The sequence below is a fragment of the Aspergillus eucalypticola genome (genome assembly GCF_003184535.1).
Source record: "Aspergillus eucalypticola CBS 122712 chromosome Unknown BO83scaffold_8, whole genome shotgun sequence".
NCBI lineage: Eukaryota > Fungi > Ascomycota > Eurotiomycetes > Eurotiales > Aspergillaceae > Aspergillus > Aspergillus eucalypticola.
Window position 1 is genome coordinate 472,672 of NW_020290282.1, and position 26,228 is coordinate 498,899.

Here is a 26,228-nt window from a genome sequence, read left to right on the forward strand (position 1 = left end):
ATAGGGCGGGAAGGCCGGAAAGGGACTAGGGTTGCGGGAAGCCGCAGCAAGACTTTCTTTTCCTATTTGAGAAACTCGATTATAGGCAAAAGGATGTCCGAGATGGGTGTTATTTCTTTCTTTTAGGAAAATTTCTTCTTTTTTTTATCAAGATGCATCAAAGCTATCCAAAATTCTTGGGTGACCCAATGCGGGGTAGGCGGCTCCGCCTGTTCATCGGTAATCGCGCATTAACATTCCTCGGGAGGGGCTTCCTCGACACCGTGAATATAAGGCATCAAGGACGCCAGCTTGATAGATGCCTCAATCCTCATGATATTAATCAGGGACCTGGAATGTCTTACAGCCTGGTTGCTTGATTATTTGATAAGGCGTGCTAAGCCTTTCAAATTCCGAGGAATCACGCATCGGCCGTCTTCCCTATCGTTATCGGGCGGTGGCTATGGCGGATGACACGCTAAGCGATGAGAGTGGGGGGTTTAGTGCTGATACCACAGCCAGTGAGAGAGGGGATGATGTGATGTGTACCGAAGCTTGTCAATGGATTCTGCGTTGATGACGGGGTATGCCGCTCAATAGTCCCAGATCGTTGAGAAAGCATTGTACTTGCCTCAATACTTCTGTGTTCAAGGCAGCGAGGATGGAACGGACACAGATTGATAATGAAAAGAATGACTGCCTCAGGCGCTATCCTGACTCAGCTGGATGTTATCAGATGGATTTTCCTCGAGGCGATCCAAGGATCGATCCGGGGCAGAATTCGTCCGGATCCAAAGATTGAAGGTCCACCGCTATCGGCAATATGACCGTCAAATTATTCCCTGCTCTTAACACCGCTTCCTCCGGCTGCTCCAATTTCCCGGCCCCTCGCTTGCACCTCCGGCTTCTGTCCAGCCTCTCACTACCGGAGTCTTTAAGACAATGGGTAGTGTCCTTTCAACCCGTGCTCTGTAACTGCCTTCCCCACCCTCGCCAATCTCCAATGCTGTCGGGCAGTTTCCAGAGAGCTCTCACTTGGTTATGACGAAAGCGAGAACTGCCCATGAGTGAGCTTGTCTGCCCGTTGCAGACTACAATTTGACCGATGGAGCATCTCGCGGCCATCGTGCCCGCAGCCGTGGTGCCCCTAACAGTTCAAGGCGGGGCTGGCGAGATCGCTTATACTCCGAATCCTGGTCTGGTGCAGAGGTGGGTTTATTCCAGCAAGATCGTGGGTAATGGCATGGCTGACTTGAAGCTGCTTTAGGGAATTATGGCAATATCGGACTCGGAAGGCGTCCGCCTTTGTTGAATCCGGCAACCTCCACCTAGCGGCGATCCTAGCATCATGGATTGTGGTATTGTTGTCGATAAGTCTGCGCTACATCCGTTCCTACCGGAAGAAATCACCATCGCCGAAGACTACCCTGCATGATCAGTCCGAAATTGTGGTATCTCTGCCGTTCGCGTTCGCACACCTGGCTGTCGCTATTGCGGCCTGTTGTCTCACCTGGGTCGACATACACAATGGTGACAGTTGGAAACGGTCCGCCCTTTTGACCTACGTGGTATTGTTGGGTATCGGCCGGCTCTGCATCAAGCGCTATGACTATCGACGTCATATGTATTGGCATATGAATGCAATGGTGACAACGGCTCTCATTCTGGCTGTGGTGCAGGATATAGTACCCATGATGGTGATCGGAGCTACCTATAGGCCAACCTCCATTGGAGTTGCTATTGTGGCCTGTTTGGCGGCGGTTGTGGCAATTGCAGCGGCTACGCCACGCCCACGACGCTCGGTTGTTCATAACGCAGAGACGGACGATGTAGTGGTTGAAGAGAAGGCTTCTCCAGAAGAGACATGCTCTCTCTTTTCCTACTACTGCTCGTATGAGTGGATCACCCATGTGATCCTGCGAGGCTGTCAGAGGGATCTGACTTTGGATGATCTGCCTCCACTGCCGTCATACGATGAGCCATTGAAGTGGCTAGAAAAGATCAAGAAGCAGCGGCTTAAAGGCGGCAAAACCTTCCGTACGCTATGTCGCATGCTGAAGACGGAAATCAAAACCATGATGTTCTGGGCGGCCCTTACGGCGGTGGTGGACTTTCTTGCGCCATACTCCATGTTGCGGCTATTAGCCTATCTGGAGAACCCCAGCAGTGCAGTGCTTCATCCTGCATTGTGGATCGCACTACTTTTTGCTGGTCCGGCGACACGCTCGCTCTGCTACCAACAGTATATCTTCACGGCAACCCGACTACTGGTTCGGGTGAATGTGTCACTCGTCCAGGAGCTCTATCAGACTGCGATGCGCTCGTACATCTACGATGACTCTGTGGGCCACTCTTCAGGCAAACATGCCAAGTCGAAGCACCGGGCCGAGTCCAAGGGTGCCTCCAAGTCAAGCCAGGCCAATCTGACCAGCTTGATGTCTTACGATGTTGACGCTATCTACAACTCCCGTGATATCTTCTATATAGCCACCGCAGGTCCGATCTCGACTACTTTGGCTCTAGTGTTTCTGTATCAGATGCTAGGATGGCCGTCGCTGTTTGGTGTTCTCATGCTGCTGTGTTTGTCTCCGCTGCCTGCCCTGGCGTCGCGGAAAGTCTCCCGCATCCAACGCACCGTTATGCAGGCTACGGATGCTCGGCTGTCCAAGATATCTGAGTACTTGGGATCCATCCGCACGTTGAAGTACTTTGGGTGGGAGCATGCTGCGATGAATAACATTAACGACGTTCGCCGTGTAGAGCAGCGCCATTTGTGGAGACGCAGCGTATTTGTGGCTCTTATTTCCATGGGCGGCGAGCTGCTGCCGCTCCTCAGTCTTCTAGTTATGTTTTCTGTTTACATATTGTTTACTGATCTTCCTTTGCGGGCCCCTGTCGCCTTTACTTCATTGTCCATCATGGAAACGTTGCGCGTTCAGTTTATCTGGTTGTCCAACATCAGCCGCTATACCGCGCAAGGATCAGAGTCGCTGCGTCGTGTGGACCACTTCTTTGACACTGCTAGTGAGATCAAGCGGCACCCAGACGGCCCGTTAGAGTTTAAGAATGCCACCTTTCGACGCACCCCCATTGCTGCCTTTAGGCTGCAGGATATCACTCTCCGCTTCAAGCCCAACGCTCTCAATGTGGTGACGGGCCCCACTGGCTGCGGAAAGACATCACTGCTCTTGTCATTCCTGGGTGAGACAGTGTTGGAATCAGGAACTGCTACTTGTCCGCGCGATGTAGCGTACGTTCCACAGGCACCATGGCTTCAGAACGATACAATTCGTCAGAACATCGTCTTCTATAGCCCGTTCGATGAAGCCCGCTATGCCATGGCCATCGAAGCCAGTGGTCTGACCCAAGACCTGCAACAGCTTCCGGCAGGCGACCTCACCATGGTGGGAGAGCGAGGAACCTCGCTTTCCGGCGGTCAGAAACAGCGAGTATCTTTGGCAAGGGCACTTTATTCGCCATCGAACACGCTGTTATTTGATGACATATTCTCCGCTCTTGACACCCATACCACTAGTCTTGTCTATGAGAAATGTTTCCGCAGCGGTCTACTCAAGGATCGCACGGTCGTTTTAATCACCCACTACCCAGCCGCCTTGCAGGATGCCGACTTGGTGATCCGGTTGGAGCATGGCAGGATTGTCCCCGCTCGAGCTATCTCCAAAACTACACTTTCTCTCATGTCCTCGCGATGCACCACACCGGGCACTGATACAGACTCTTCCGTGTCGGAGAGCAATGTGCGCGTGGCAGACGAAGCTCTGGAATCCCCGTCAGAGCCTCCGCCAGTTGCTCCTGCTGGGAAGCAACCGCCTGCTGAGGAACGCATAGCTAAGGAGACATCTGCCACGGGAAGAGTGCCTCGCACGCTAGGTAAGAACCCGAGGACTTCAGACGGCTTTGAGCATTGCTAACAGATCAGCGCTTCGTTATATGATGCTATTTGGTGGCGCTTCCTACGTTCCACTGGTTGTGATTGCAACCATTTCCGTGCAATTTGCCTATTTTGCCATCACATACTGGCTATCCATATGGACTGGGGCGTACGACAAATACGAGCACCCCAATACGTTGTTCTACCTCGGGATATACGCAGCGTGCATCATCACCTTCTTGACCTTGCAGTTATGCAACAATCTTATTTATCAGTACGGCAGCTGGGTGGCTGCTAAGAAGACGCACCACCGGCTGGTGACGGCCGTGCTGTCTGCACCGATTGCTTGGTTCGATCAAAACCCTATTGGACGCGCCATCAACCGGTTCGGAAACGACACACGGTCTCTGGACACAGTTCTTGTTGAGTGGCTGCGGATGTCAATCGAGAATACTCTACGATTCTTGCTTCGAATTGCCAGTGTCGCTTCCATCATGCCCATTTTTGCTCTCCCGGCGGCCGTTATCTGCGCTGCAGGGTTCGTCATCGGAGAGATGTACACACGCGCTCAAGTATCGATCAAGCGGCTGACCTCTATCAACTACTCCCCTGTTTTCTCACACTTTACCGACTCGTTGTCAGGACTGAGCGTGATCCGAGCTCGACACGGCATGGACCAGGTGTTCCAGAACCTGCTGGCCGAGAAGTTGGCAGTCCACGCCCGCTCCTCCGAGGCACAATACAACTGCAACCGCTGGGTTTCGGTCCGGACAGACTTTTGCGCCGCGTCTGTAGCAGCTGCAGCCGGCTGCGTAGCATACTTCTGGTCCGGATCAGCAGGTCTGGTGGGATTCTCTCTGACGAACGCCATCGGCCTCAGCCAGACGATCCTGACGCTAGTCCGGACGCTCAACGAGCTCGAAGTGGAGTTGAACTCCTTCCAACGCATGACAGAATACGGCGACATCGAGCCAGAGGAGAAGCTAGAAATCGAAGAGCAACGCAAAGCCGACGCTCTACCCGCCAGCTGGCCAACCTCCGGCCGGGTCGAATTCAGCAACGTCACTGCCCGCTACCAACCCGACGGACCCGACGTACTCCGCAAAGTATCCTTCGTCGCGTACCCAGGCGAGCGTGTCGGCATCGTCGGCCGGACCGGCAGCGGCAAATCAACCCTGGGGCTATCCCTGCTCCGCTTCGTCGATATCGTCGACGGTAGCGTAACCATTGATGGAGTCAACATTGACCAGATCCGCCTGAACCGGCTGCGCACCAACGTGACACTGATTCCGCAAGAGCCGGTGCTTTTCTCCGGCGACGTGCAGTCCAACCTCGACCCGTTTGGCGAGTCCAGCGAGACCGAGCTGCGCGCGGCGCTATCGGCGTGCACGACGGTTCATGTCCCTGGCGAGGGTGAGGGCGAGGGCGAGAGCCGAACAATGCGGCCGCTGGCGCTGGATACGCCGGTTGCTGCGAACGGAGAGAACTTCAGTCAGGGTCAGCGACAGGTCCTGAGCCTGGCGCGGGCAATGTGTCGGCGATCGAAAGTGGTGTTGCTGGATGAGGCGACGGCGTCGGTGGATCACGAAACAGACTCGCATATGCAAAAGGTATTGCGGACGATGTTTGCCGATTGCACGATCATAGCGATTGCGCATCGATTGCGGACGATCATGGACTATGATCGAGTGTTGGTGATGGCAGATGGGGAAATTATCGAGTGCGTCAATGCCAACCCCTCTATTATCCGTATGAATTAGGAACGAAACTAACTGAAAGCTAATAGGAATGATTCACCGGCGCGACTGGTCGCGAAAAAGGGCGTATTTTGGGAAATGGTGCGAAATACGGGCGAGTACGAGGAACTGATCGAGATGATGGAGAGTAAATAGTACATAGATGTAAATGATTAGTATGGATATGGCATCAATGATTTATGATATAAACCGAATGAATTGTTGGATGCATTGATTGATGACCTCTTATAGCATTTTTACGAAAGCTCTATCATAAGACGATATGGCCGAGCGGTCTAAGGCGATAGACTAGAAATCTATTCTCTTCGGAGGCGTCGGTTCAAATCCGACTGTCGTCGTTTTTGTTTTTCGGATTATTTTTTGCTCGGAAAGATAGGGTGAGAGTATGCCATGTAATTGCAATAGTTGTTGTTTTATGAGTTGAGTTGTGTTCGTTGTTGTTGCGGTCGAGGAGTCGATGCTTCTATACCGACAGCACTGCTAGGGACTTATCAGCATATGCGAAAGACTTCAGCGTCGTCTTCTGGTCAAACAAGACAATGACACGGACAAATGAGGCAATACAATATTATATATCTTGAACATGCTCGACACACTATCTAGAGTACCTGCCAGTTGTTGATCTATCATATCAGCCTTTCACCCCAAACTTCAGTCCCTGCGCTAACGCATAGCAACTCCGATAGGGTGGGAGATGCTGTCGATCCTACTAATTCTACGACTTCCGACTTCTTCAATCAATCTGTCCACCATATAGCCATCAGTTGCAGTAGTAAGATAATCATAATCAGATCGTCTCTCGCGTCAATGGCAAGAAGTTAATGACGACTCAACCACATCACATACTTCTCATCACACCCATTCAACACCTACAACACATACACATAATCAACGAACCAAACACTCCTGCAATAGCAGGCCAAGAAGCACAGAATCCACCCTATCTAAAGACTCGACCGAATCGCCCGATCTCTTCTCCCAATTTCCACCGTAACACTACCAATAGCACCGCCCGACTGATTCCAATACCCCGTCTCCACCCAGTAATCATCAGCAATCCTGTCAACACGGAACTGGTTGCGCTTCGAGCCCCAAGGACAGTCCCAGTAGATGTAAGCGACGCGGACATCTCCACTGTACACGTCAAAGCTTCCCTCTGTGCCAGAGGGCGAGTGTGCTCTGCCGCATGCGAAGACGTTGAAGGACCCGCCAGGAGCTGCCCGGAGCGCGTTGATGTCGGAGACGGGGATTTCGGCGCTCTTGTTGTTTTCTTTGTGGAATTTGCCCCTGATAATGTGTTAGGGAAGAGGGAAGAGAGCTGGTGCCAAATGGGTAACTTTATGATTTTTTTTTGTGAACTTACCAGCCTAGCCAGGTGTTTCTGACACTCAGGGTGTCGAAGGATAGGGAGTTGACGACGCGGATGTGCACCCATTGGGCTTCTGCTCGCTCGGCCATGGTTTAATCGGGGGTGGAGGCTGTGGTATAAGTCTTTGGTGGAGAGGATTGTGTATATTCTTGACGAATTTGGTTTGAGGAAGATATGCTTCTCGTGGACTTCTCTTCTGAGCGACCGGAAGGGGGTCTTTATATCATCTCTGGTACTCGCTGCTGAGGTCTGGAGTTTCCGACCACCATCGTCATCCTCCAGCCTAGTATCTGTGAGTGTGTGCCTGACTGCAAAATCAAGTCTGGATCCTGGATTCTGCTAATCCATCTCATTACGTATTCGCAACAGCAGGAGTAGCAGGGATTGTGCAGCTCATGCCTTCCCATTCCCAGTCGCTGAGTTTCCTTGTGCCTTGCCCTCGGAGGAACATCATAGAAAGCACGCCACAGAATTGCAAGAATTTCATCGATGTAACCCTCCAGCAGTGTAAAGTGGAGTAGAACCTCGAGCTGAAGGGCCAGATCAGCGTTCAGAAATGAGGGGAAAGCGTTTGCGCGATGCTCAGCTCATGCATCTCTGATGACATGCATTTGCCACTGCAGGGGTACTATAGGGCAGTTCCCGAACAGTCCATGTCAACAAATTATCTGAAGCACAGGCAGGTCCATTTTTCCCCGAACGTTTCCTTGATCACTTGAGTTGATCTACAGATCCATCGATATTATTCCACGCTTCGTGCAGCGGAATCTAGTGCCCGTCCAGTGGCTTTTCGGAGTCACCGATAACGAATCAGACATCAATTGCGAGTCTAGACATCGGCTTTAATACTCGCGATGTTTGTATCCTTGACACTGCCATTGCATTCTCCATGGCTCTTGCTCCGCTGAATGGATAGTCGTCGTTGTCACTCGATGGAATCTACTTCTCCCAAGAAAATGCCTCACATAGAGAACTGAATGATGCAGACCGCCACCACGAAGTTACATCTCTGAGAACATTGCATCGGGGTTTGTTGTGAGTGACGTGATGTCTGTATAGGCCCGAGGATTGCTCGTACACTGGTGCTCCAGCATATAAAGACATCAGCATTTGGTTGGAATGTGATGCAACTACCAGTCAGTTTTTGAGAATCATCTTCAGATTTTTCATACCCTATTACCTGATCAAAGCAGCCAGATTTTCCAAAATGGCCGAACTTGTTCCATATTTCGATGGCATGCAGCAAGGACAGGGGTACGATCGATTCCGATCCTCTTCATAGATACAACCGTGTCCGTGCTCACATACTGAACAATTCATCCCTCATCCAGATACAATACCTACCTTCAACAAATTGGTGTAGCAGATGCTGTCACTATCACTCCAGGCCAACCGGAGTCCGTCACCTACGACCTCTTCTATAGTAGTGAAAGGATCGATGATTACACGTCCGCACACCTAAATTCTCAGTTTGAAGTGTAATGCTGACTTCTCTCCTTATGTCTTTTTCAGAAAGCTTGCGCAGTCCTTGGAAATAAGTGCTGGCGCTGCTATTTCCGGCTGGGGACAGTCCTCTCAAATCGACGCTGGCTATCTTGATCGGCTAAGGTGAGTGTATCTGTTCTGGCTTGACTTTGGGCATTCAAAATTAGCTAATCTTCATCGACACAGTTTTGAAAGCAGTACGGTGACCTATCAAGTCCAGGTGTCATCCAGACAGCAAGCTTCAATTGGGAATTCGTATTCCTTTCACCAAATTAGCACCGATACTCCGAATGAATTGTACGGAGATCGATTTATTGCAGGTAAGATAGACGATGTTCTATCTTCTAGCCACTGGGTAGTTGCTAAATGGTCGTGACAGATTTCATTCGAGGTGGCCAATACTTTGCTCGCGTCTCCATTTCCGCAGTCAACAAATCCACCAGTCAAGAGATCAGACAGGCGTAAGTCATCACCGAGTCCTTCAACTTACTTCCTCCTGACACTTCTGAAAGATCTGAGGTTGCTTTCTCGATGTACGGAGTCACCGGCTCTGTCACAAACGAAGTAAGAAGTGCCGTGGAGACGATTAACAGACACTCTCGCGTAACAGTCTGGATCCATACCTCTGGAGGCGGAGGCCGATCTGGAGTTATCCACGCAGAGCCACACGACGGTGAAGACTCGCCTCTTTTTGCGATCAAGGAAGGCGCGGATAACTTCTACCAGGAGTTGAGGGAGGGAAAGCATAGATATAGACGATTGTGAGTTCTCCCTCTCAAGTTTCTTCGGTTACAGGACACTTACAGCGACGCAGTGCACTCCTGTGGAGATACACCAACGTACCGAATTTCAACAATGCATTCACGCCATTTGACTATACTTTTGCCAGTCAGAGGGTGAGACCTGCTCTGCAATGATTATTATCCATGGAATGTAGCTAACTGAACCAGAGCTGGTACCTATTCGAAGACTTTACGCAGTACGACGCGTACCTTGAGCTCGTCAGGAAGAGTATAGCTTTCACACGAATCACCGCTTGCTGCTATTTACTAACCCTTTCTATATTATAGTCCCTGTTTCCAAGTTCATCAACGGCAGAGAGCAACAAGCCGAACTGTACGAAGAAGGGGCCAACATACTCTCCGTGATCCGCACCAAAGTGAGCCTGCGCATCCACAAAAATCCTATAGCTATCATTACATTACTAACAGTTAAAAAGGTCCAAGCCATCAACGAAAACCCCGAAGAAATCAACTCCCCAATCTCATATCCCATTCCAGAGGACTACAAGAAACTAGTCCTGGTAAGTACACCACCAACCATATCCCCAATTATCCTCCACTAACCCCAAACTCCGAAACAGCTGGCCATCAGGACAATAACCATGATCGCCCAAGAACGAACCCTCGACAACGGCAGCTTCAGCGACAGTGAGCTTTCCCCCACCCTTTTCTGAAAGTTATGTACAAGTATAAACATCCGGTCAAGAACTACCCTGCTAACACATTAACAAAACCTGCAGTCGCACTCCCAACTCTCCAAGGAAACGCCCGCACACTTTTCAAATTCCAAACCTACGACTTCGACACCAGATTCGGAAACACAGTTGTTTCCTTCGGAAGACAGGGTACATCATTTGTATGTCTGAGCGGCCAGCGCGTATCCGATGGATATCAAGAAGAAAGCGTCTTCTGGGCATTTGAAGACCCGGTTGAAGAGGTCTCGGAACACCAGGTTCATGTGGCCAGTATGCGAACGAGGGACTTGCTCCTTTTGAGTCGGACGGATCCTGGTCCCAGGCCTTTGTTTACATTTTATGCGAAGAGTAGTTGGTGATGATGATCCTGGCCCCGGACAGCGTGCAGGGCGGGTAAGCAAGCCATATTGCAGAACCGGCTAATTGTGAATAGCCTATAGCTAGCTAGTCTCTAATAAAGTTTATGAAATTCTCACTTTATTCGCTCACGATGGAGAGCTAGCTCTATATGAGTTAACATTCAATGTCAATTGATAATAAATAGTTAGGGGCTATATACATCATCATGATGATGATAATCAATCGCTTGGAGCGATGATCTACTCCTCCCTCCCCGGCCACTTCAACACCACCTCCTCCTCACCACTCAGCACAACCTTGACCCTAACCTTCCTCTCCAGATTCAATCCCAACTCAAACGTCCCCGGGAACAACACCCAATCGCCATCCTCATTCACCCTCGCAAAGCTCCCCACCTCAACGGGAACCCTCAACTCCCTTGTCTCCCCGACCTTCACGTCCCCAAGCCGATCCCACCCGACCAGCCACTTCACCGGATATGGCGACGGGCCTGCATCAGACGTATTGGCGAACACCATAGCGGTGTAATCCGACTCCACCTTGCCAGTATTCTTAATATTGGCTGTGAAGTTCAGCACAGGGAGCTGGGTAATAGACGCCAGGTCTTCGTGTGTCTGGGAAAGAATGTCCTGGATGTTGAGTTTGATTTCCCTCGTGGTGGTGTTGCTGGATGATTCCGCGAAGGTTGTGTAGAATAATCCGTGGCCGAACTCGTACACTGCTTCGCCGGTATACCATTTGTATGTCTGACCGGGGTTATCTCCCTCAGGACGGAGATTCATATCCGTCGCGGGGAACTCCTCCGCGTAGCTGGCAGGGTATTGTGTCGTGACTAGTCTGCCCGCGGGGTTCTTCTTTCCCGTGATGATGTCTCTCAAAGCGAAACCGCCGGATTGGCCGGGGTATCCACCCCAGAGGAGTGCGGAGACGTTGGTGTTGTTTTTGAGGGACGAGGAATCGACCTGTCCACCGCCCATTTGGAGAACGATGAGCGGCTTGCTTCCAGCCGACGAGGCGAGCTTCTGGATCAAGTCCAGTTGGTTACCGGGCCATGCGATGCTCTCGCGATCCAGTGCCTCCGCTTCAAGGGTATTGTCGATGCCACCGGCGTAGATGATCACGTCGGCGGACTGGGCGGCGGATACGGCGGCTGCGAAGCCCGAGGTGCTTGTGGAGGAGATACCGGTGCCCTCAGCGAAGTTGACTTTGTATCCGGCTTCTTCGAACGCGGCGCGGGGGCTGATCATGTAGGGAGCGTTGCCGTAGTAGTTGCCCAGGAGTTGGGTGGTGGCGTTGGCCCAGGGACCGATGAGCGCGACGGTGGTGTTGGATGGTGGGTAAGCTTTCTCGGTGAGGGGAAGGACGTTGTTGGAGTTCTTGAGAAGGACAATGCCCTGCGTCGCGGCTTGGTAGGAGATGTTCCATGCGTCCGTCTCGACGACATCGGACCAGGTGAGGTCACGGTAGGGGTTGTTCGCCTTGGTGGTATTGGAGTCGAAGTATCCGGCCTGCACGAGGGTCGTGTAGAGGCGGATCACACCCTTCTCGATATCATCACGAGAGAGATCTCCCGCAGTGATGGACTCGTTCAGGTGCCATTGGTAGGTGGTACCGCAGTCGATGTCGGTGCCAGCGAGGATGGCCTCAGCGGCAGCGGCAGCCTGGGAGGAGGCGTATCCGTGGGGATTGTAGATGTTGTAGGCGGCGTCGCAGTCGCTGGAGACGTAGCCGTGGTCAACGAATCCGAAGGTGTCGCGGAGGAGGGTCTGGAGGAAGTAAGAGTCGGCGCAGGCAGGGACGCCGTTGACGGCGTTGTAGGCACACATGACACTGTGGACTTTGGCGTCGCGGGCGGCGACGTGGAACTGGGGAGTGTAGTATTCCGACAGGTCTTGCTGGGTGATGTTCATGTCGTTGCCCAGGCGGGAGTGGTTGTGCCAGTTCTCGATGTCATAGCCGGCGTAGTGCTTGGCCGTGGCGGCGAGTTTGAGGTTCGAGTCTGGGTCGGGACCCTGGATGCCGGTGATGTATTCGTAGGCGTAGACGGCGGCGAGAGCGACGTCTTCTCCTGGAGTTTCTTGTCCGCGACCCCAGACGGGGTGGCGGAAGGTGTTGATGTTGGGGGCGTAGACATCGAGGCCGTAGCGGCCGGCGTTGTTAAAGGCGCGGCCTTGGGTGGAGATGATGGAGGCGATTTGGTGGATGAGGGTGCGGTTGAGGGCCGCGGTGGTCAGGATAGGCTGGGGGAATGAGGTGGCCCAATTGTAGGAGCCTGAGTCGCTGAAGTTGGCACGGTCGAGGCCATGAAGTGCTTCACTCCATACCTGGTATGCAGGGAGGCCAAGTCGGGAGACACCGAGGCCGGTGTTGCCGGTGTTGGCGATCAGCTCGTCCAGCGTGAAGAGCGAGATGAGCGATGCTGCTCGGTCATAGGGGGTGGCTGATTCGTCGCAGATGAGGTGGCTGCGCAGGGGGCCATTCTGGCAGTCGGGGAAGCTCAGTGGGATGGTTTCCGTGCACAAAGAGAACAAGTCGGGGTTGGCTTCGACGTTGTAATCGACGTAGCTGGTGTTGGCCTGGGCAAGAGCTTGGGGAAGAGCCAGAGCCAGCAGAGCAGCGGCAGTGGCAGCCACGGGACGAGACATTGAGTGCGCCATGTTTGAGCCAGTCTGTGGGGGGAGAAAAAGATGGTCGGGGACTGAATCTGGGGTAGATTTATAGGGTTTTGCGGAGATGCGGAGATGCGCCGGAGAATGGCCGATTGACTTCATCGCGGGGTTTAGCCTGAATGATTTAGCCGGCATTGGGAAGAACTTGGAATGCTTGCATTTAGCAATAAAAAAAATACGAACATTGGCATTGTTTAACAAAGTAGAGATCTGCTCAGGCACCGGGTAAATGAGTCTTTGGTATGGCGTGACATCGCTTGGGAAATATGAAGCCATCCCCGTCCAAAAGGGGTAATCTTCTATTGCAGCACATTCACCGTCTCTCCCCTCAACAACTCGCCCAAAACACCCGCAACATCCTCCACATCTTCCAAGTTCAACACCACCTCCTCGATCTTCTTCTGCCTCTCCTCCGGAATCACCCCCTTCGTCACAGCCCGCCACTTCTCCAACACCTCCTCATTGGTCACCCCGGGGTGGACTCCCTTGGGCGCCTTCAACAACTTCTCCAGCACCTCCCCATCCTCAAACGTGATCTTGACCCTCTGAGCCCACGTATTATCCAGCTCCTTAGCCTCCCGACACTCCACCAATCCAATCACATCCCACAGCTCCTCCCGGTTCAACATGCTCGGCGCAAACTGCCCCGGCACAATCTCCCCATCCAGGACCTGCAACGCCACCGCGTACGGTATACTCATCTGCGCCGCTGTGACGGTAGCCGGCTTCTCCGGTGCCCAGCCACCCTTCTTCATCGCAGCCCTCGCCATCTCCGCTTCGATCTTGACGATCTTCTTCCACTCGCCCATCTTCGCAGGATGCTCGGCCTGAAGATCCTTAACACAATCCACTGTACAATGAGTCACCGCGCACAACGCATGCAACTTCTGCTTGATTTTCTTGATCTGCCACACCTCCCCTAATCCCTTACAAATTTCTTCTGGGTGAAACTTGGGCTCAGTCTCCGCCCCGAGCGAGAACATCTTCAAGAACCCACCATACTCGCGGTCAAAGATCTCCTTGATTCCCGTGAATCCCTGCTTTGCCAGGTATGTGGCAAGTACTCCGCTCCGTGATGCGAACCCATGCTGCATGCGCTTTACCATGCTCTCGAACTGCGCGGACATAAGTCCGCAAGCCTGTGTACACGCCATGCCCAGGGCATCTTCGATCTGCGCGGCTGGGAGATTCAACAGCTTGGAGACAGCTGCGGCAGATGCAGCAGGGCCGAAGATGGCACCAGAGTGCCATCCGATTGTGAGCATGTGTGTTCCGCCCAGGGCGTAGCCTACACGGGGTCCTGTTTCGCAGCCGGCAACTGTGGCAGTAAGGAAGTCTTTGCCGCTGATAGGGCGAGTCGAACTGCCCTGCTCCTGTTCTGCGGCTGCGAGAATTGCAGGGACGATGACGGACATGTTGTGCAAGGGGGCCTCGATGTGGATGTCGTCGAGGTCGAAGCCTTGAATGAAGGTGCTGTTCAGGAGGGCGGCGGCATTGGGAGGGAGGGTCTATCACTCCATTAGCATCCTATCCATTACGTCTATAGACGTGAAGGAATCTGATTAGAGGAGAAAGAAATACCTCATTCCATCCGATCACGGTACATTTGCCCTCTCCCTCAATGGCAGTGATGGCATCATGGGCCTTGACGGACCAGGGGAGTCGTGCCCCCAGCAGAGCACAGGCCAATCCATCGAGAATGAGGTATTTGGCCCGTTCACGGACTTCGGCGGGAATGGACTCGGAAGTGAGTTCTTCCAGCCAGTTGGAGAGGGTGTGAGTTACGGGAGTGCCGGTGGAAGTGGCGGGGGGAGGTGTGTGAGAGGTCATTGTGGTAGGACTTTATTATGTATTATGTGACTGAATGACAGGTAAATGATGGGAAATAATTGATGGAAACTAAAGGGAGGATAGGAGTATGATAGCGAGTGAGAAGTATGGCTTGGCGAGGAAAAGGTGGAAGTTTGTCAGTTATAGCCCTATGGGGATATGAATGATTACCCAACAACAAAGAAAAAGAAAGAAAGTAAGAACATAGGGTGCTTCTTGGCGAACCCGATCGTCTTCATTTTCTCGATTCGATTCATTTCTCGATCTGACTATCTTTTGGACTATAATCTACTAGGAGTATTTTGGTACGGAGTTTAGACACGGCGTAGAAATGCCCGGATCGACTTGTCAATGACCCACCATATAAATTTTTATTGCATTGGGCCGTGATAGGATAATAATCAAATAAAAACACGTCAATAGTCTAACTGAAACGTAAAGGTCATTATTTCTTTTGCAAAACCGACTTGTCATTGTGGGTCTTTTGTTACTTGTTTGCGGCGTGTCGATCGCTGCCGCCCATTCGTAACTAGTGAAGCTAATTATTATACGATATAACACTATCAATGCAGACCGCTATCAAGGCGTTTAGGGGATTTAATTAAGGGCGCAGATATATTTCTTTGGATTTTGTGGAGCTGGAGACAAAAGCAATGTGATGGGTTCTGTCGGTGTTTTCTGTCCGGTCAATACTAGACGGACATGATATACCCCTGACCTACATGGTCTGATAACTACACAATCGATTGTGTTGTGAAAAGCTGATTCACCTGCTGACTGGATTGAACAAAATGCCACAGCAGTAGGAAAATTAGCGATTTTTAGGGTTTCGAGATTTGGTAGGCCCTGTAAATAAGGTGTCAAATCGGACACAGAGATTGAAGAAGACCGTAGAACTCTCAGTATAGGCAACTACGTACCACCCTCGTTCATCTGCCATTGACAAACACGGGCATATAATGCGGACTACCCTCTTCACAGATACATTCCAAAAAAAAAAATCTATTCAACATCAAACTATGTCTTCTCTAACACGCTAAAGCTCCAAAACACTTCCATGTAAATAACACAAGCAATACATGTTAACCCTTACCACAAACCCACACGATCAGATCAAACCCCCCTGCCACAAGAAACACTGCATCATATCATACTATATCTACTGCTGCCATTGGCAGTAATCACTCTTTCCAGCACCTCCATCCACGCAGTCCCAGTCACAGCGCTTAACGATGCTAACCGATCCACCGGCATTGCAATGCCACAGGTAGAGCATAGGGTGGACAAGATCCGCATTGAACTCTCTATACTTTTGCCCAATGGCGGCATTCATCATTTGAAAGTACTTGAAATTTGAAGGTATTCAATGGCGAAAGTCAGAATCCGATTCTGAACCATATGCTTGATATTCTTAGGTGAAGGTGGAATACTACGAGAGCACACGTACCGATACTTTTCAGCACAGAGGCACAGTAGTTCAGGCCAGCATTGCAGTTAGCAGCCTGCACAGAGGTGGTAAGGGCCAGGGCACCGGCAACAAAGGTGGAGAGAAGCTACATGTTTGGCTTTGGTTGGGTGAATAATGGATATGCTTACGAGGAGCTGGTTGATAGTAAGATGAGGAGATGGTGGGTTCAGTGATGGAAACCGAGAAGAAAGGAAGAGCTTGACTATATATGAGCCTCGGATTCGTACTAGAGGTTGCTACTTAGACTGAGGCGTTTTAGTAGCAATAGCAGTCGTAGTAACTATCAACTTTTTGATTCCTACGACGGTAAAAATCCAACACTGTCGAGACGTAGTGTGGCGCGTACAACGATAGTGTATGGGTCGCAGGCATGGTACTTGTCTTAGAAGTATTGGCCACCGAGAACACTTCATGATGACCTTGGAGATGCACTAGATCACAGATTTAGACTGAGCAAAGCATGGATGCATAGGTTGAAAAAGTGGTCTCGGATCTAACCTCCGCTGGGCGTGTGCAGCCACAGGATTGCATGGTTGGCTCCGGTCTAATGGATTAGTCTCTCTAGCAAGAGTTGACAGAGAATGCAAAATCTAGATAATAATTGGACATTGGACCAAATCGATCGGTATCTCCGGCCTGGACCCGATTTATAGCTCTATTCTTCTAAATTCTACAAATCAATCATCATTGTAATAATCACTGCGGATAATTATTTTTCACAACAATGCGCCTCACCGTACGACACCATGGATATTGTAGATGACAATCAATAAACATTGTTGAAATATATTAACTAAAGAATATAGCGCAAATTATGGAGTAACCAAGACCCAGACCCGAAAACAATAGACTCCTATGATGACCCATTCTGTACAATTCCATCCTTAGACCCCTATTTCTAGTTCGGCACGTACACCTGCAGTGGCCGCCACAAATCCGGTGCGCGTTCTACATTCGTTAGTTTCTCTTCTTCGCAAGAAGAAACGTGACGAAAACTTACCAGTCTGCTCCTTCCAGTGTGCCATCACACCCGACACCCGTGCAGTGGCTGCCAGCACCGTCGCAAATTGCGAGTCAATACCCCTGCATGGATTAGTAGACATCCTCTGGGAATATGTGGGGAATACTTACAGTGCCGTGTACACGAAACTTCCGTACAAGTCTGCATTTGCCTGCAGGTTGCGCTTGACAAAGTACTCGTGTGTGCTGGCAATCCGGTCGATCTCCATGGCCACCTGGAGTACAGGGTCCATCTCGCGAATGTCGCGATCCCGCGTCAGTTCGTCCAACATCTCGCGCACGTACTTCGCCCTTGGGTCCACCTGCTTGTAGATCCGATGGCCGTACCCGGATAACCGGCACTCCTTGTTTATCACCTTCTCGATCAACTTGGGCACATTTTGCGGCCCACCAATCTCCCGCATTCCTCGGTATGCCGCGTCGATGGCACCTCCATGCAATAGCCCATAGCCAGACATGCAGCATGCAGCCATCGCCGAAAGTGGGTCGGCCAGGGAAGATGAGACGTGAAGGAAAGCCGATGTCGAGTTGGTCATCTCATGGTCCGCATACAGCGACCACGCCTTCGTCAAGATCTCCGCTGCCTTCTCCCGTGTGACCGCCGGGTTGTTATCCACATACCGGCCCATCCAGAGGATGTTCTCGATGTAGCTCAGGTTCGGGTCGGCTGCGCGGAGCTCCTCTCCCTTCATATGGCAGTGAGCTATCGACCCGGCTATCGCCGTGACTGCTAGTGTGCGGATGATCTGCTCATCGACCATTTCTGGGCGTCGGTTGTAGAGGTTGGCACCCGCATGGGCGGGGATGAGCTCGGGTTGATCTGCCAGATAGCCCGTCAAGACCGCACAGAGGATGACCATTGGAGGAGTGTTTCGTCTGCGTCAAGGTTAGTAGCATGCACAAGCAAAGATAAGGGGCGGACTTACGGGAAAGTGGCCACAATCTGCTTTACGTTCTCGGGCACCACCATCATCGCCTCGGCAATTCGCCGCTGGAAGCGCAGACGCTCCTCGGGTGTGGGTAGCGAGCCCCAGATGAGAAGGTGGGTAATCTCCTCGTAGCTCTTTCCGATGAGCGAAGCAAGGGGGTGGCCCCGGTACAGAATGACGCCCTCGTTGCCATTGCTACCTCAGTTAGTAAGACAAAGATGACCAGGGGACAAAAGGTAAGCATACATGTACGTGATGCTGGACATCTTGACGGCTGTGTTGCGGTACCCTGGATCAATCAACCGGAGGCCATCCTCGAATTGCTGTCGTGGGCTCTTTCCTGCACGGTCGACGCAGATCTGACGGAATCCCATGGCCGGTACTGAGTTGCGCACGATGGGAATCGTATACTTCGATCCCGTCCGGTTATCCCGCACTGTCAATGTGCCTTCACGCTCACCAGGCAGTTCCTGCTCCAGTAGGGCATTGATGTAGTTGCCTTGCAAGGGCAGCAGGCTCTTGCCTGCATCGAAGAGGCGGCCCAGCCAAGATGCCAGTGTGTATGCCATGATGTAGAAGGGGATGCGATGAGTCTGCGAAGGATTGTCGCTGCTTCTGTCCTGATTCTGTTGGGATTTGTCTGGCTCTGAAGCACATATTTGTACCTCGTCTGGCGTGGCAGCAGGCATCTGTCCGAGGCCATCCAGTCTCGGACGGAATAGTTCAAAAGGACGAATGGATACGCCGAGATAGTCTGTCAAGCTTTGGTCCATCGACTAGTGACAGCCCGCAGAGACTATCACCGGCGATCTAAAGGCATCTGGCTGACACGGTCTGCCCGACGGAGCATAAAAGGGCGGTTCCCTTTGCGGTCTGTTTCGTTCGCCATCACTCTCGTCGCTTTCTGGGCCAATCCAAACATTTCTTCCAAATCCTATCTATCCCTAAGTCTTTCCGTGCACACTCCGAAAACCATGTCTTCCACTTCCGATCGACAGTATGACGAAATGATAACTCGCCTAGTCGAGTATGTCTACCACTACGAAGTAACAAGCGACCTTGCTATCCTGCGGGCCCGCTATGCTCTCATGGATGCTCTTGGTTGCGCTCTGGAGACTCTTCAACAAAGCCCCGAGTGTCGCGCTCTGATCGGCCCATACACACCAGGTCTGGTCGCTCCTTATGGGTTCAAGCTGCCGGGCACCTGCCACCAGCTCGATCCAGTCAAGGGTGCCTTTGACATGGCAACCTTGATTCGCTTTCTGGATCACAATGATGCATACCCTGGTGCCGAATGGGGCCACCCATCTGGTAAGGCCCGTCTGCGGGATCTGCGCTCCCAGAAGCTTGGCTGGATATAGGGCTAACCGATCGACGAACAGATAACCTGGGCGCCATCCTGGCGGTCACAGATTGGCTCAGCCGTACAGGCACCACCAGCCAGCCACTGACCGTCCGGACGGTTCTGATCGCGATGATCAAAGCCTACGAGATTCAAGGCTGCTACCAGGTCCGCAATGCCTTCAACAAGGTGGGGCTGGATCATACACTACTTGTGAAGATCGCCTCCACAGCTGTTGTCGCTTGGCTGATGGGTCTGACGGAGAAACAAGCCGCCGTCGCTCTCTCCCATGCGTGGGCTGATGGCCACCCTTTGCGCATCTTCCGTCAAAGTCCCAATGCGGGGCCACGCAAGGGCTGGGCCGCTGGAGACGCCGCCATGCGTGCTGTACACCTGTGCCTACTAGCTCGCGCCGGCCAGCCAGGCATCCCTAGCGCGCTAACTGAGCCAGAATGGGGCTTTCTGGCTGTCAGCTTTGGGGGTAAGGAGCTGCAGCTGCCACGGCCCTTCAAGACACGGGTGATGGAGGAGGTGTTCTTCAAACTCATCACTGCAGAGGGCCACGGCATCTCCGCAGTTCAGGCAGCCATGTCGTTGGCCGAGACCATGGCCAGCAGGGGGATCGATCCCGCTACTGAAATCAGTCGCATCGATATCCGCACGCATGAAGCGGCTGTCCGCATTATCGACAAGCAAGGCCCGCTCACCAATGCGGCCGACCGCGATCACTGCATGCGGTACATGGTGTCGGTGGTGCTGTTGAAGAACGCGATCATCGAAGCAGACGACTACCACGATTCGAGCGTGTGGGCCCATGACCCGCGTGTTGAGACCCTTCGCCAGCGGATCCATATGGCCGAAGACCCGCAGTTCACCTACGGCTACCACCACAAAAAGGCGGCGGCCAGCGGACTCACCGTCTTTCTGACCAACGGGGCGCAATTAGACGAAGTAGTCGTCGAATACCCGATCGGGCATCCGATGCATGAAGATACTTTGCCCAAGGTGCGTGCCAAATTTGAGCGAAACATGGAGGGCCTGTTCACGGCGGAGGAGACAAGCCGGGTGATCGACGCGATCCATCAGGACAAACTTCCGGTGCATCGATTGGTCGACCTGCTGGGCCGATGATCGCTATTGAAACTAAATAGTATGGGAACTGGTGGATATTGAACAGGAGCTTGACGAGCTTGGCGGGTCTTCACCGCTGGAATCATTGGAATGATAGTACATATAGTTTGAAACCGGTCGATAATAGACTCGTACAATCAATTTAATTAGCATAACTCAGTGGATTGATGTGTGGTGATTCTGATCTTGTCTGATGAAACTGTCAGAGCAATGAGACCCCTGTAATTTGCTTCTTCGACGACAGTCTCTGGCTGCAGAATGGGTAAAGTTCCGAAAAAGAAACAACTTAGCATTTGCACTATCGAGCGCCAGCTACCGCCTATTGGTCTTTTCCAGAATGTCAACGTGCTGATACTATATTCTTCGGCAGTGTTAACCCAGTGGGGAATCAGGCTGTTCTTGCGTTATTGCATGCGACCCACAGTAGTCTGCAGGGATCCCCCTTTCACGACCCGATTTACCACAAACAGACGGAAAACGGTTCCCAAAAGCGTGATAGGAGGCCCAAGCTCAATAGTATAAGCCGGTGCGGCGGATGAGCGCGGCAATTTCCTGATTTTCCTGGCGTTCTCGCCCTACTTGCATTGCGACGCCTCTTCTCCTGATCCTTCTGCAATCGGTCAATCACTGCTGTAAGCTGTAAACTTCGATAAGCTTGAAGGCGCGGGTTAAATCCACGCCGAGAAATACTCCGCAAGAAGGCCTCCAAGACAGTGGAGGTTAGTAGAACCCACTAAGTCAATAGCGGGAAATTCGGAAAAGTCATGAGGGTCTCTGAATAACATAGTCATGATGCTCCCTCTACTTGTGGCACCGAATCTATGCTTTTGGTTTTGCTCTTCTTTTTGGTTCGTCACATACATTTTGAGTACTGACAGCGTGCTTCCCCCTTTCTTTTGCTGTAGTGATTGGAAAATTCGCCTTGCCGTTACACTGTAGGCCCGGTTCCCCTTGCAGGGCAACACATCTGACAGGTATCAGACCATCACAGGTGCCTTCCACCACCGCAGGAGAGCCATCTAGACCCTGGGCTAAGCCCCGACGCTCTCCGCAAGACGGTCTCCACCACGCTCGAGCGCCGTCTGCTGAACTATATGCAACTTCGCTTTCGTAATAATGGATACTCTTCCGAACCTGGCATTATGTGGTGAAGTGCTGCGTAGGCATCGCCGCCGATGGGAAGCAGTGGGAAGAGTCGCGAGTGCTGCTCAAACCCACCTCCACGCTCTGCTACATCGCCGACCTTCAATTTTTGAGCGGCATGTCCGTAAGTCAGGAGATAGTAGGACAGTTGGGTGCACTGTCCATCCGATCTGCAACCACAACAGCTGATCTGGAATAGGTCCCCCCTCCTTTTCTCTCTCTCTCTCTCCCTTTTTTTCTTACTTTTTGTTTTCTTTTCCGCGCCTGAAACACCTCGTAGATGATAGCATTGCTAATAGTGCAAATTATTGACTCTGTGATCGACTTCCTTGAAGTTAAAGCGTTCAAAGTGGACGGTCACGAGTTGCTAGAGTTCTCCCGTGACTATCACATAGCCCAAAATGGCGTTATTGCTTGCGCGCAACGGGAGTTGTCCATTTCCCTGCAGCCCATTTCCAAACGTAGTTTCAACTGAGCTGCTGCTGGAACTAGGGTCTATGTAAAGTGTAGACAGTAGTGCGAATGAGTCCGTGCGAGCGCGTAATATCCCTTGTGCGAAAAAGGCTCAGACTCTGAGCTGCTTCTATCCCAGGTGGTCGAACTCATTGGCGACGCGACCGGAACTATTGCTGAGTGTGTTCCTTGCTGGGCTTCTGTCTATTCTGTTCCACGTCGTCGCTCGCCGTCCAGATGACCAGGCCGAGGTGCGCACAGATGTATTCGGTTGGAGCAGGCAGCCATCAATTCGGGAATACGTATCGATGGTTGTCAGTGAGAGTGCTCTTCCTACCAGTCCTTCATTCCCATATTCGACCTGTCCCGACGAATCCTGTACAGCTCTTTGTCAATACCCCAGTCTCATTTGTAATTTGCGTAGGACCGTCGATAACACTGTGCTTCTGAAAGGCAGGGCAGATGGGCAACCACCACCTCTCAGAAATTTAGTAACACTCCCGATGTGCGTAGTTTTTATGGGAGACGGATTGCTACGGCCCTGAGGGAGCAGCTCGGAACAGGACGATCATGGAAGACGTTGCGATCTGGGTAAATGTATCTTCCACAGCACCGGTTGTTTGGTGCAGCGATTTGAGCGGCGCGGGTGGACATATATAAACTAGTGACATGAGGAGGATTTGACCATCATATTGGGGAAACGGCACGGACGCTGGTAGGATGTTCTGCTGCCCAGTAAATGTAGTAGAAGGATCAGCTCATGCCATAAATATATGAGTTAGTATTCACTCAAGAGCACCGCACGAGTAATTATATATATTGTACCAGCATACCTCTCGACATACAACAAAGCAAAGACAAGTCAACGGCAACTGGATGGTAATACTTGGCAACGATAGGAACGAGGAACTGAGAAAAGGAGGAAGGAAGAACGGCGAGTCCAATAATGAGATGGACTGCACCTGACAAGCTCGGCTGAGCCCGGCACCTCAACACGAACAGTGATATGGTTACTGATAATCTGATACAGCACAAAACTGTTGGGAACAGCTGTTGAGCGTGATATGCCGGGGAGGGGGGAGGTGTTGTTTAATAGTTATGTATTCAGCCCGGGCCACTCTTCGAAACAGAAAGGGTCACCAGACTGGTCTGCATGTATTCGGCCTAACTATATACACTTGTCCGAGACTACCTAACATCAATGTCATTGTGCACTAGGTTTGGAGGCTTTGGTCCCACCCGTTTTCACTTCCTTCTCGAGCAAGTCCAAGGCAGATGCATAGCGTGCCTTGACCTCCTTCATATTATCCAATTTGAATTGCACCTTTCCTACCTTGGTCGATCGAGTGATCTTCCCATCCGACCCCTTGGCGATCTGGCTTGCGAACCACTTGCCCTCTCGGTGTGCCACAAGCGTCCACGCCGATCCTTCCTGGCCAGCACGAGCTGTACGACCGACCCGGTGCACGTAGGTAGTGATGCTAGCTGGCACATCGTAGTTGACAACATGTGTCAATGACCGTAGGTCCAGACCACGCGAGGCCCGATCCGTTGCAATAATCACAGATATCTTGCCCCGGCGGTAAGCTGTGAGAGTCTTGCGTGAAGCAGACGACTTGTTCGATTTAATAATCGTGCCAATGCGGTCGGAGAGGGAGGGTTCGAGGAGTGCCAACAGTCGAGCTAGTCGTGATGCGGATTCAGACGATTTCGTGAAGACCAAAACTGTGGTCTGCGATGGCCTTTGTCGGTCCGGCTTTTCGTCTTCTGATTCAGAGTCGCTGTCAGATGACTCTGACTCGTCGCTCGACTCGTCCTCCGAGGTATCCTCGGAGTCTGAAGACGATTCAGAACTGGTATCAGAGTCCGAGTCCGAGTCTGAGTCGGAGTCTGAATCATCATAGCTAGACACGTCCGACGCGTCATCGGAATCTGATCCAGAGCTTGACTCGTCGGAATCCGAATCATCAGAGTCAGAAGTATCGTGCACAGAAGGCTTGACACTCTTAGTCTCAATCTTGATGTGGGACAGCAGGAGGCGCAGGAGATACAGCGGCTTCTGCGATCCATCTCCAACCGATACGGTATGTTCCTTCAAGGTAGGCGGGAGCGTAAACTGTTCGTCTGAAGGTGCAATGCCACCGCTCTCATCATCTGTTGCGGCGGCATCCGCGCCGATGACAACTAACTTGGGGTTGGCAAGACGTAGAGAGTTAAGCTTCGTCACATCTCTAGTCATCGTGGCACTCAAAACGATTTTCCGTGGCTCCTTGCTCTGGATCGGCAAGCCAAGCCCGGACAGAAAGTTCCCGCTAAAACCAAATGCACCAGGGGCTTTCCGGGCGTCCAGGGAGGTCATCACGACGTCCACCCATTCCTGGAAGCTTTCATTCAGTAGTCGATCTGCCTCATCAATGACGAGCCATTCGAGACTTTTCAAGGTGAACCCCTTGGTATAACGAAGATGGTCGACCAGACGACCGGGAGTACAGATCAAGATGTCGACATTAGGTTCTGACCGGTGAACGTAGCCTGGCAGAGACTCACTTAGATCACCGGCTTCTGAGATGTAGTCCTGCAAATTGAAGTTCGTCCAGTCATCGCCTGTCAGTTGCACGTTTTGACGAAGCTTGAATGTCGCAGGGCCATAGACCTGATCGACGCGCATCAACGACCGCTGCTCGTCTTTGATCGCAACGTTTCCAACTGCAGACGCGACGCGGAGGCCGGATCCAGCGGCACAGAGCTCACAGGCTTCTCTGGCCTGCTTCACCAGCTCCCGAGTAGGCACCACGATGAGTCCTCGTAACCTAGGCGCAGGAAGCGGCTTCAACGCTGTGACCAATGGTAGGACGTAGGACAAGGTTTTTCCTGAACCAGTGGCGGCGGAGATGCAAAGGTCTCCCGGATGGTTCGTTGGTCCTTGCAACAGGAGAGGGATGACGGTTGACTGCACGGCAAATGCTTCATGGTAGCCATTGTCTTCCAAAACTCGGAGGAGGCTAGAGTCGATTCCCAAATCGGCGAATTTGCGTCGTTCCTGAGCGGATGCACGGAGGGGATTGGCCAGCCATGGCGGCAACGAAGAGTAGGTTGGCATTTCATCCTGCTCAGGCGCTGCTTCTGGTTGTGGTAACGGCTCCAGACCTTGTGCTACAACCGGCTCTGCTGTCGTTAGCTCAGTGGAATCTTCATCCTTCATGCTTTCTTTTGTCTTTTCCAGTTCCCGCGCTTTCTTCGACCTCTCAAACTTGGACAAGATGCCGGCGAATTTGTTCTTCGTAGGTTTGTCGTCATCCTCTGTCGTTGCAGTCTCAGAAGTCTTTCGGCTTTTCCTCGTCCCTTTAGCTTCTTCCTCTTTGGCCTCTTCAGTGTCGTCTGCATCCTTCATATCGACATCTTCATCAGCTGCATCGCTAATTGTTCCGCTTTTCCGTTTTCCATCCTTCGACTTCTTCTTTTTCTTAATGAGGCTGTCGTCTTGGTTTGAAGTAGTCGTTTGGCCGCCGACCGGCGAGACAGCACTCTCTTTCTGGGGCGATGTCTCTTGAACAGCACTTTGGCTTGCAGCTCCTGAATGCTTTTTCTTCTTCCGGCTTTCCTTGACTGGGGTATCGTTGGATGGAGAACCCTGATTCTTCTTGGATTTCTTCGTCGGGGTGGGAGTGGATATAGCGGTGGCGGAGCCATCGAGATCTCTCTTTCTTTTGTGAGACTTCTTGGCGCTCGACGGAGTTCCTGAGCTTATGCGGGCAGGATCGTGAGATGCGGAGCGATCACCGGCCATGATCGCGGCGGTAGCGCAGGGTCAGCGCGAGGTTGACAAGGGAAAGGGGAATGTAGCACTGGGTCGGTGTTGCCAGAGCAGCTCCGAAGATTAAGCATCAATATTTCTTTTCCAGCGGGGAATCTTTTCCCGGCAGA

At 51.9% G+C, this 26,228-nt stretch overlaps 8 protein-coding genes and 1 non-coding gene across 9 annotated transcripts; 4 read left to right on the plus strand and 5 right to left on the minus strand.

Annotated features, from left to right (window-relative positions):
- Positions 1-1,084: 1,084 nt before the first annotated feature.
- BO83DRAFT_309984 (putative ABC multidrug transporter) lies at positions 1,085-5,763 on the plus strand (the record flags this gene model as incomplete). Its single annotated transcript, XM_025527416.1, has 4 exons — positions 1,085-1,188; positions 1,247-3,870; positions 3,920-5,591; positions 5,658-5,763. The coding sequence occupies 4 exons, from the start codon at positions 1,085-1,087 to the stop codon at positions 5,761-5,763; spliced, it is 4,506 nt and encodes a 1,501-aa protein (XP_025389653.1).
- Positions 5,764-5,884: 121 nt separating this feature from the next.
- On the plus strand, positions 5,885-5,966 carry BO83DRAFT_t113. Its single transcript has one exon. It is a non-coding gene; the product is annotated as a tRNA-Ser (tRNA).
- A 247-nt stretch (positions 5,967-6,213) lies between these two features.
- BO83DRAFT_377139 (aegerolysin family protein) lies at positions 6,214-7,279 on the minus strand. The gene is made up of 2 exons (XM_025530909.1): positions 6,992-7,279; positions 6,214-6,915 (listed from the first exon to the last, which is right to left on the minus strand). The coding sequence occupies exons 1-2, from the start codon at positions 7,084-7,086 to the stop codon at positions 6,573-6,575; spliced, it is 438 nt and encodes a 145-aa protein (XP_025389654.1). The 5' UTR covers positions 7,087-7,279; the 3' UTR covers positions 6,214-6,572.
- Positions 7,280-7,710: 431 nt separating this feature from the next.
- BO83DRAFT_377140 (uncharacterized protein) lies at positions 7,711-10,403 on the plus strand. The gene is made up of 12 exons (XM_025530910.1): positions 7,711-8,251; positions 8,329-8,445; positions 8,510-8,605; positions 8,669-8,802; positions 8,862-8,943; positions 8,995-9,243; positions 9,297-9,378; positions 9,433-9,493; positions 9,553-9,641; positions 9,702-9,785; positions 9,846-9,912; positions 10,005-10,403. Exons 1-12 carry the CDS (start codon positions 8,205-8,207, stop codon positions 10,316-10,318), a joined length of 1,422 nt encoding a protein of 473 aa, XP_025389655.1. The 5' UTR covers positions 7,711-8,204; the 3' UTR covers positions 10,319-10,403.
- A 155-nt stretch (positions 10,404-10,558) lies between these two features.
- On the minus strand, positions 10,559-12,976 carry xlnD (beta-xylosidase XylA; the record flags this gene model as incomplete). The annotated part of the gene is made up of 1 exon (XM_025534672.1): positions 10,559-12,976. The coding sequence occupies one exon, from the start codon at positions 12,974-12,976 to the stop codon at positions 10,559-10,561; it is 2,418 nt and encodes an 805-aa protein (XP_025389656.1).
- A 236-nt stretch (positions 12,977-13,212) lies between these two features.
- On the minus strand, positions 13,213-14,893 carry BO83DRAFT_357873 (MmgE/PrpD family protein). Its single transcript, XM_025529274.1, has 2 exons — positions 14,570-14,893; positions 13,213-14,496 (listed from the first exon to the last, which is right to left on the minus strand). Exons 1-2 carry the CDS (start codon positions 14,816-14,818, stop codon positions 13,288-13,290), a joined length of 1,458 nt encoding a protein of 485 aa, XP_025389657.1. The 5' UTR covers positions 14,819-14,893; the 3' UTR covers positions 13,213-13,287.
- Positions 14,894-17,184: 2,291 nt separating this feature from the next.
- BO83DRAFT_309114 (citrate synthase) lies at positions 17,185-19,008 on the minus strand (the record flags this gene model as incomplete). The annotated part of the gene is made up of 5 exons (XM_025527390.1): positions 17,185-17,234; positions 17,287-17,369; positions 17,418-18,182; positions 18,233-18,430; positions 18,482-19,008. The coding sequence occupies 5 exons, from the start codon at positions 19,006-19,008 to the stop codon at positions 17,185-17,187; spliced, it is 1,623 nt and encodes a 540-aa protein (XP_025389658.1).
- A 201-nt stretch (positions 19,009-19,209) lies between these two features.
- Positions 19,210-20,838, plus strand: BO83DRAFT_407116 (2-methylcitrate dehydratase; the record flags this gene model as incomplete). Its single annotated transcript, XM_025533930.1, has 2 exons — positions 19,210-19,546; positions 19,618-20,838. The coding sequence occupies 2 exons, from the start codon at positions 19,210-19,212 to the stop codon at positions 20,706-20,708; spliced, it is 1,428 nt and encodes a 475-aa protein (XP_025389659.1). The 3' UTR covers positions 20,709-20,838.
- A 2,617-nt stretch (positions 20,839-23,455) lies between these two features.
- Positions 23,456-26,140, minus strand: BO83DRAFT_377143 (putative ATP-dependent RNA helicase DBP6). Its single transcript, XM_025530911.1, has one exon. It carries the CDS (start codon positions 26,089-26,091, stop codon positions 23,509-23,511), a length of 2,583 nt encoding a protein of 860 aa, XP_025389660.1. The 5' UTR covers positions 26,092-26,140; the 3' UTR covers positions 23,456-23,508.
- Between the last annotated feature and the right edge of the window lie 88 nt (positions 26,141-26,228).

Coding starts and splice junctions, on each gene's coding strand:
- BO83DRAFT_377140 (XM_025530910.1), top strand. CDS start 8,205: ATGGCCGAACTTGTTCCATATTTCGATGGCATGCAGCAAGGACAGGG. Junction 9,786..9,845: donor ACTACAAGAAACTAGTCCTG/GTAAGTACACCA, acceptor ACTCCGAAACAG/CTGGCCATCAGGACAATAAC. Junction 9,913..10,004: donor CAACGGCAGCTTCAGCGACA/GTGAGCTTTCCC, acceptor CAAAACCTGCAG/TCGCACTCCCAACTCTCCAA.
- BO83DRAFT_377143 (XM_025530911.1), bottom strand. CDS start 26,091: ATGGCCGGTGATCGCTCCGCATCTCACGATCCTGCCCGCATAAGCTCA.
- BO83DRAFT_377139 (XM_025530909.1), bottom strand. CDS start 7,086: ATGGCCGAGCGAGCAGAAGCCCAATGGGTGCACATCCGCGTCGTCAAC. Junction 6,916..6,991: donor AGAAACACCTGGCTAGGCTG/GTAAGTTCACAA, acceptor ACACATTATCAG/GGGCAAATTCCACAAAGAAA.
- BO83DRAFT_357873 (XM_025529274.1), bottom strand. CDS start 14,818: ATGACCTCTCACACACCTCCCCCCGCCACTTCCACCGGCACTCCCGTA. Junction 14,497..14,569: donor CCGTGATCGGATGGAATGAG/GTATTTCTTTCT, acceptor ATGGAGTGATAG/ACCCTCCCTCCCAATGCCGC.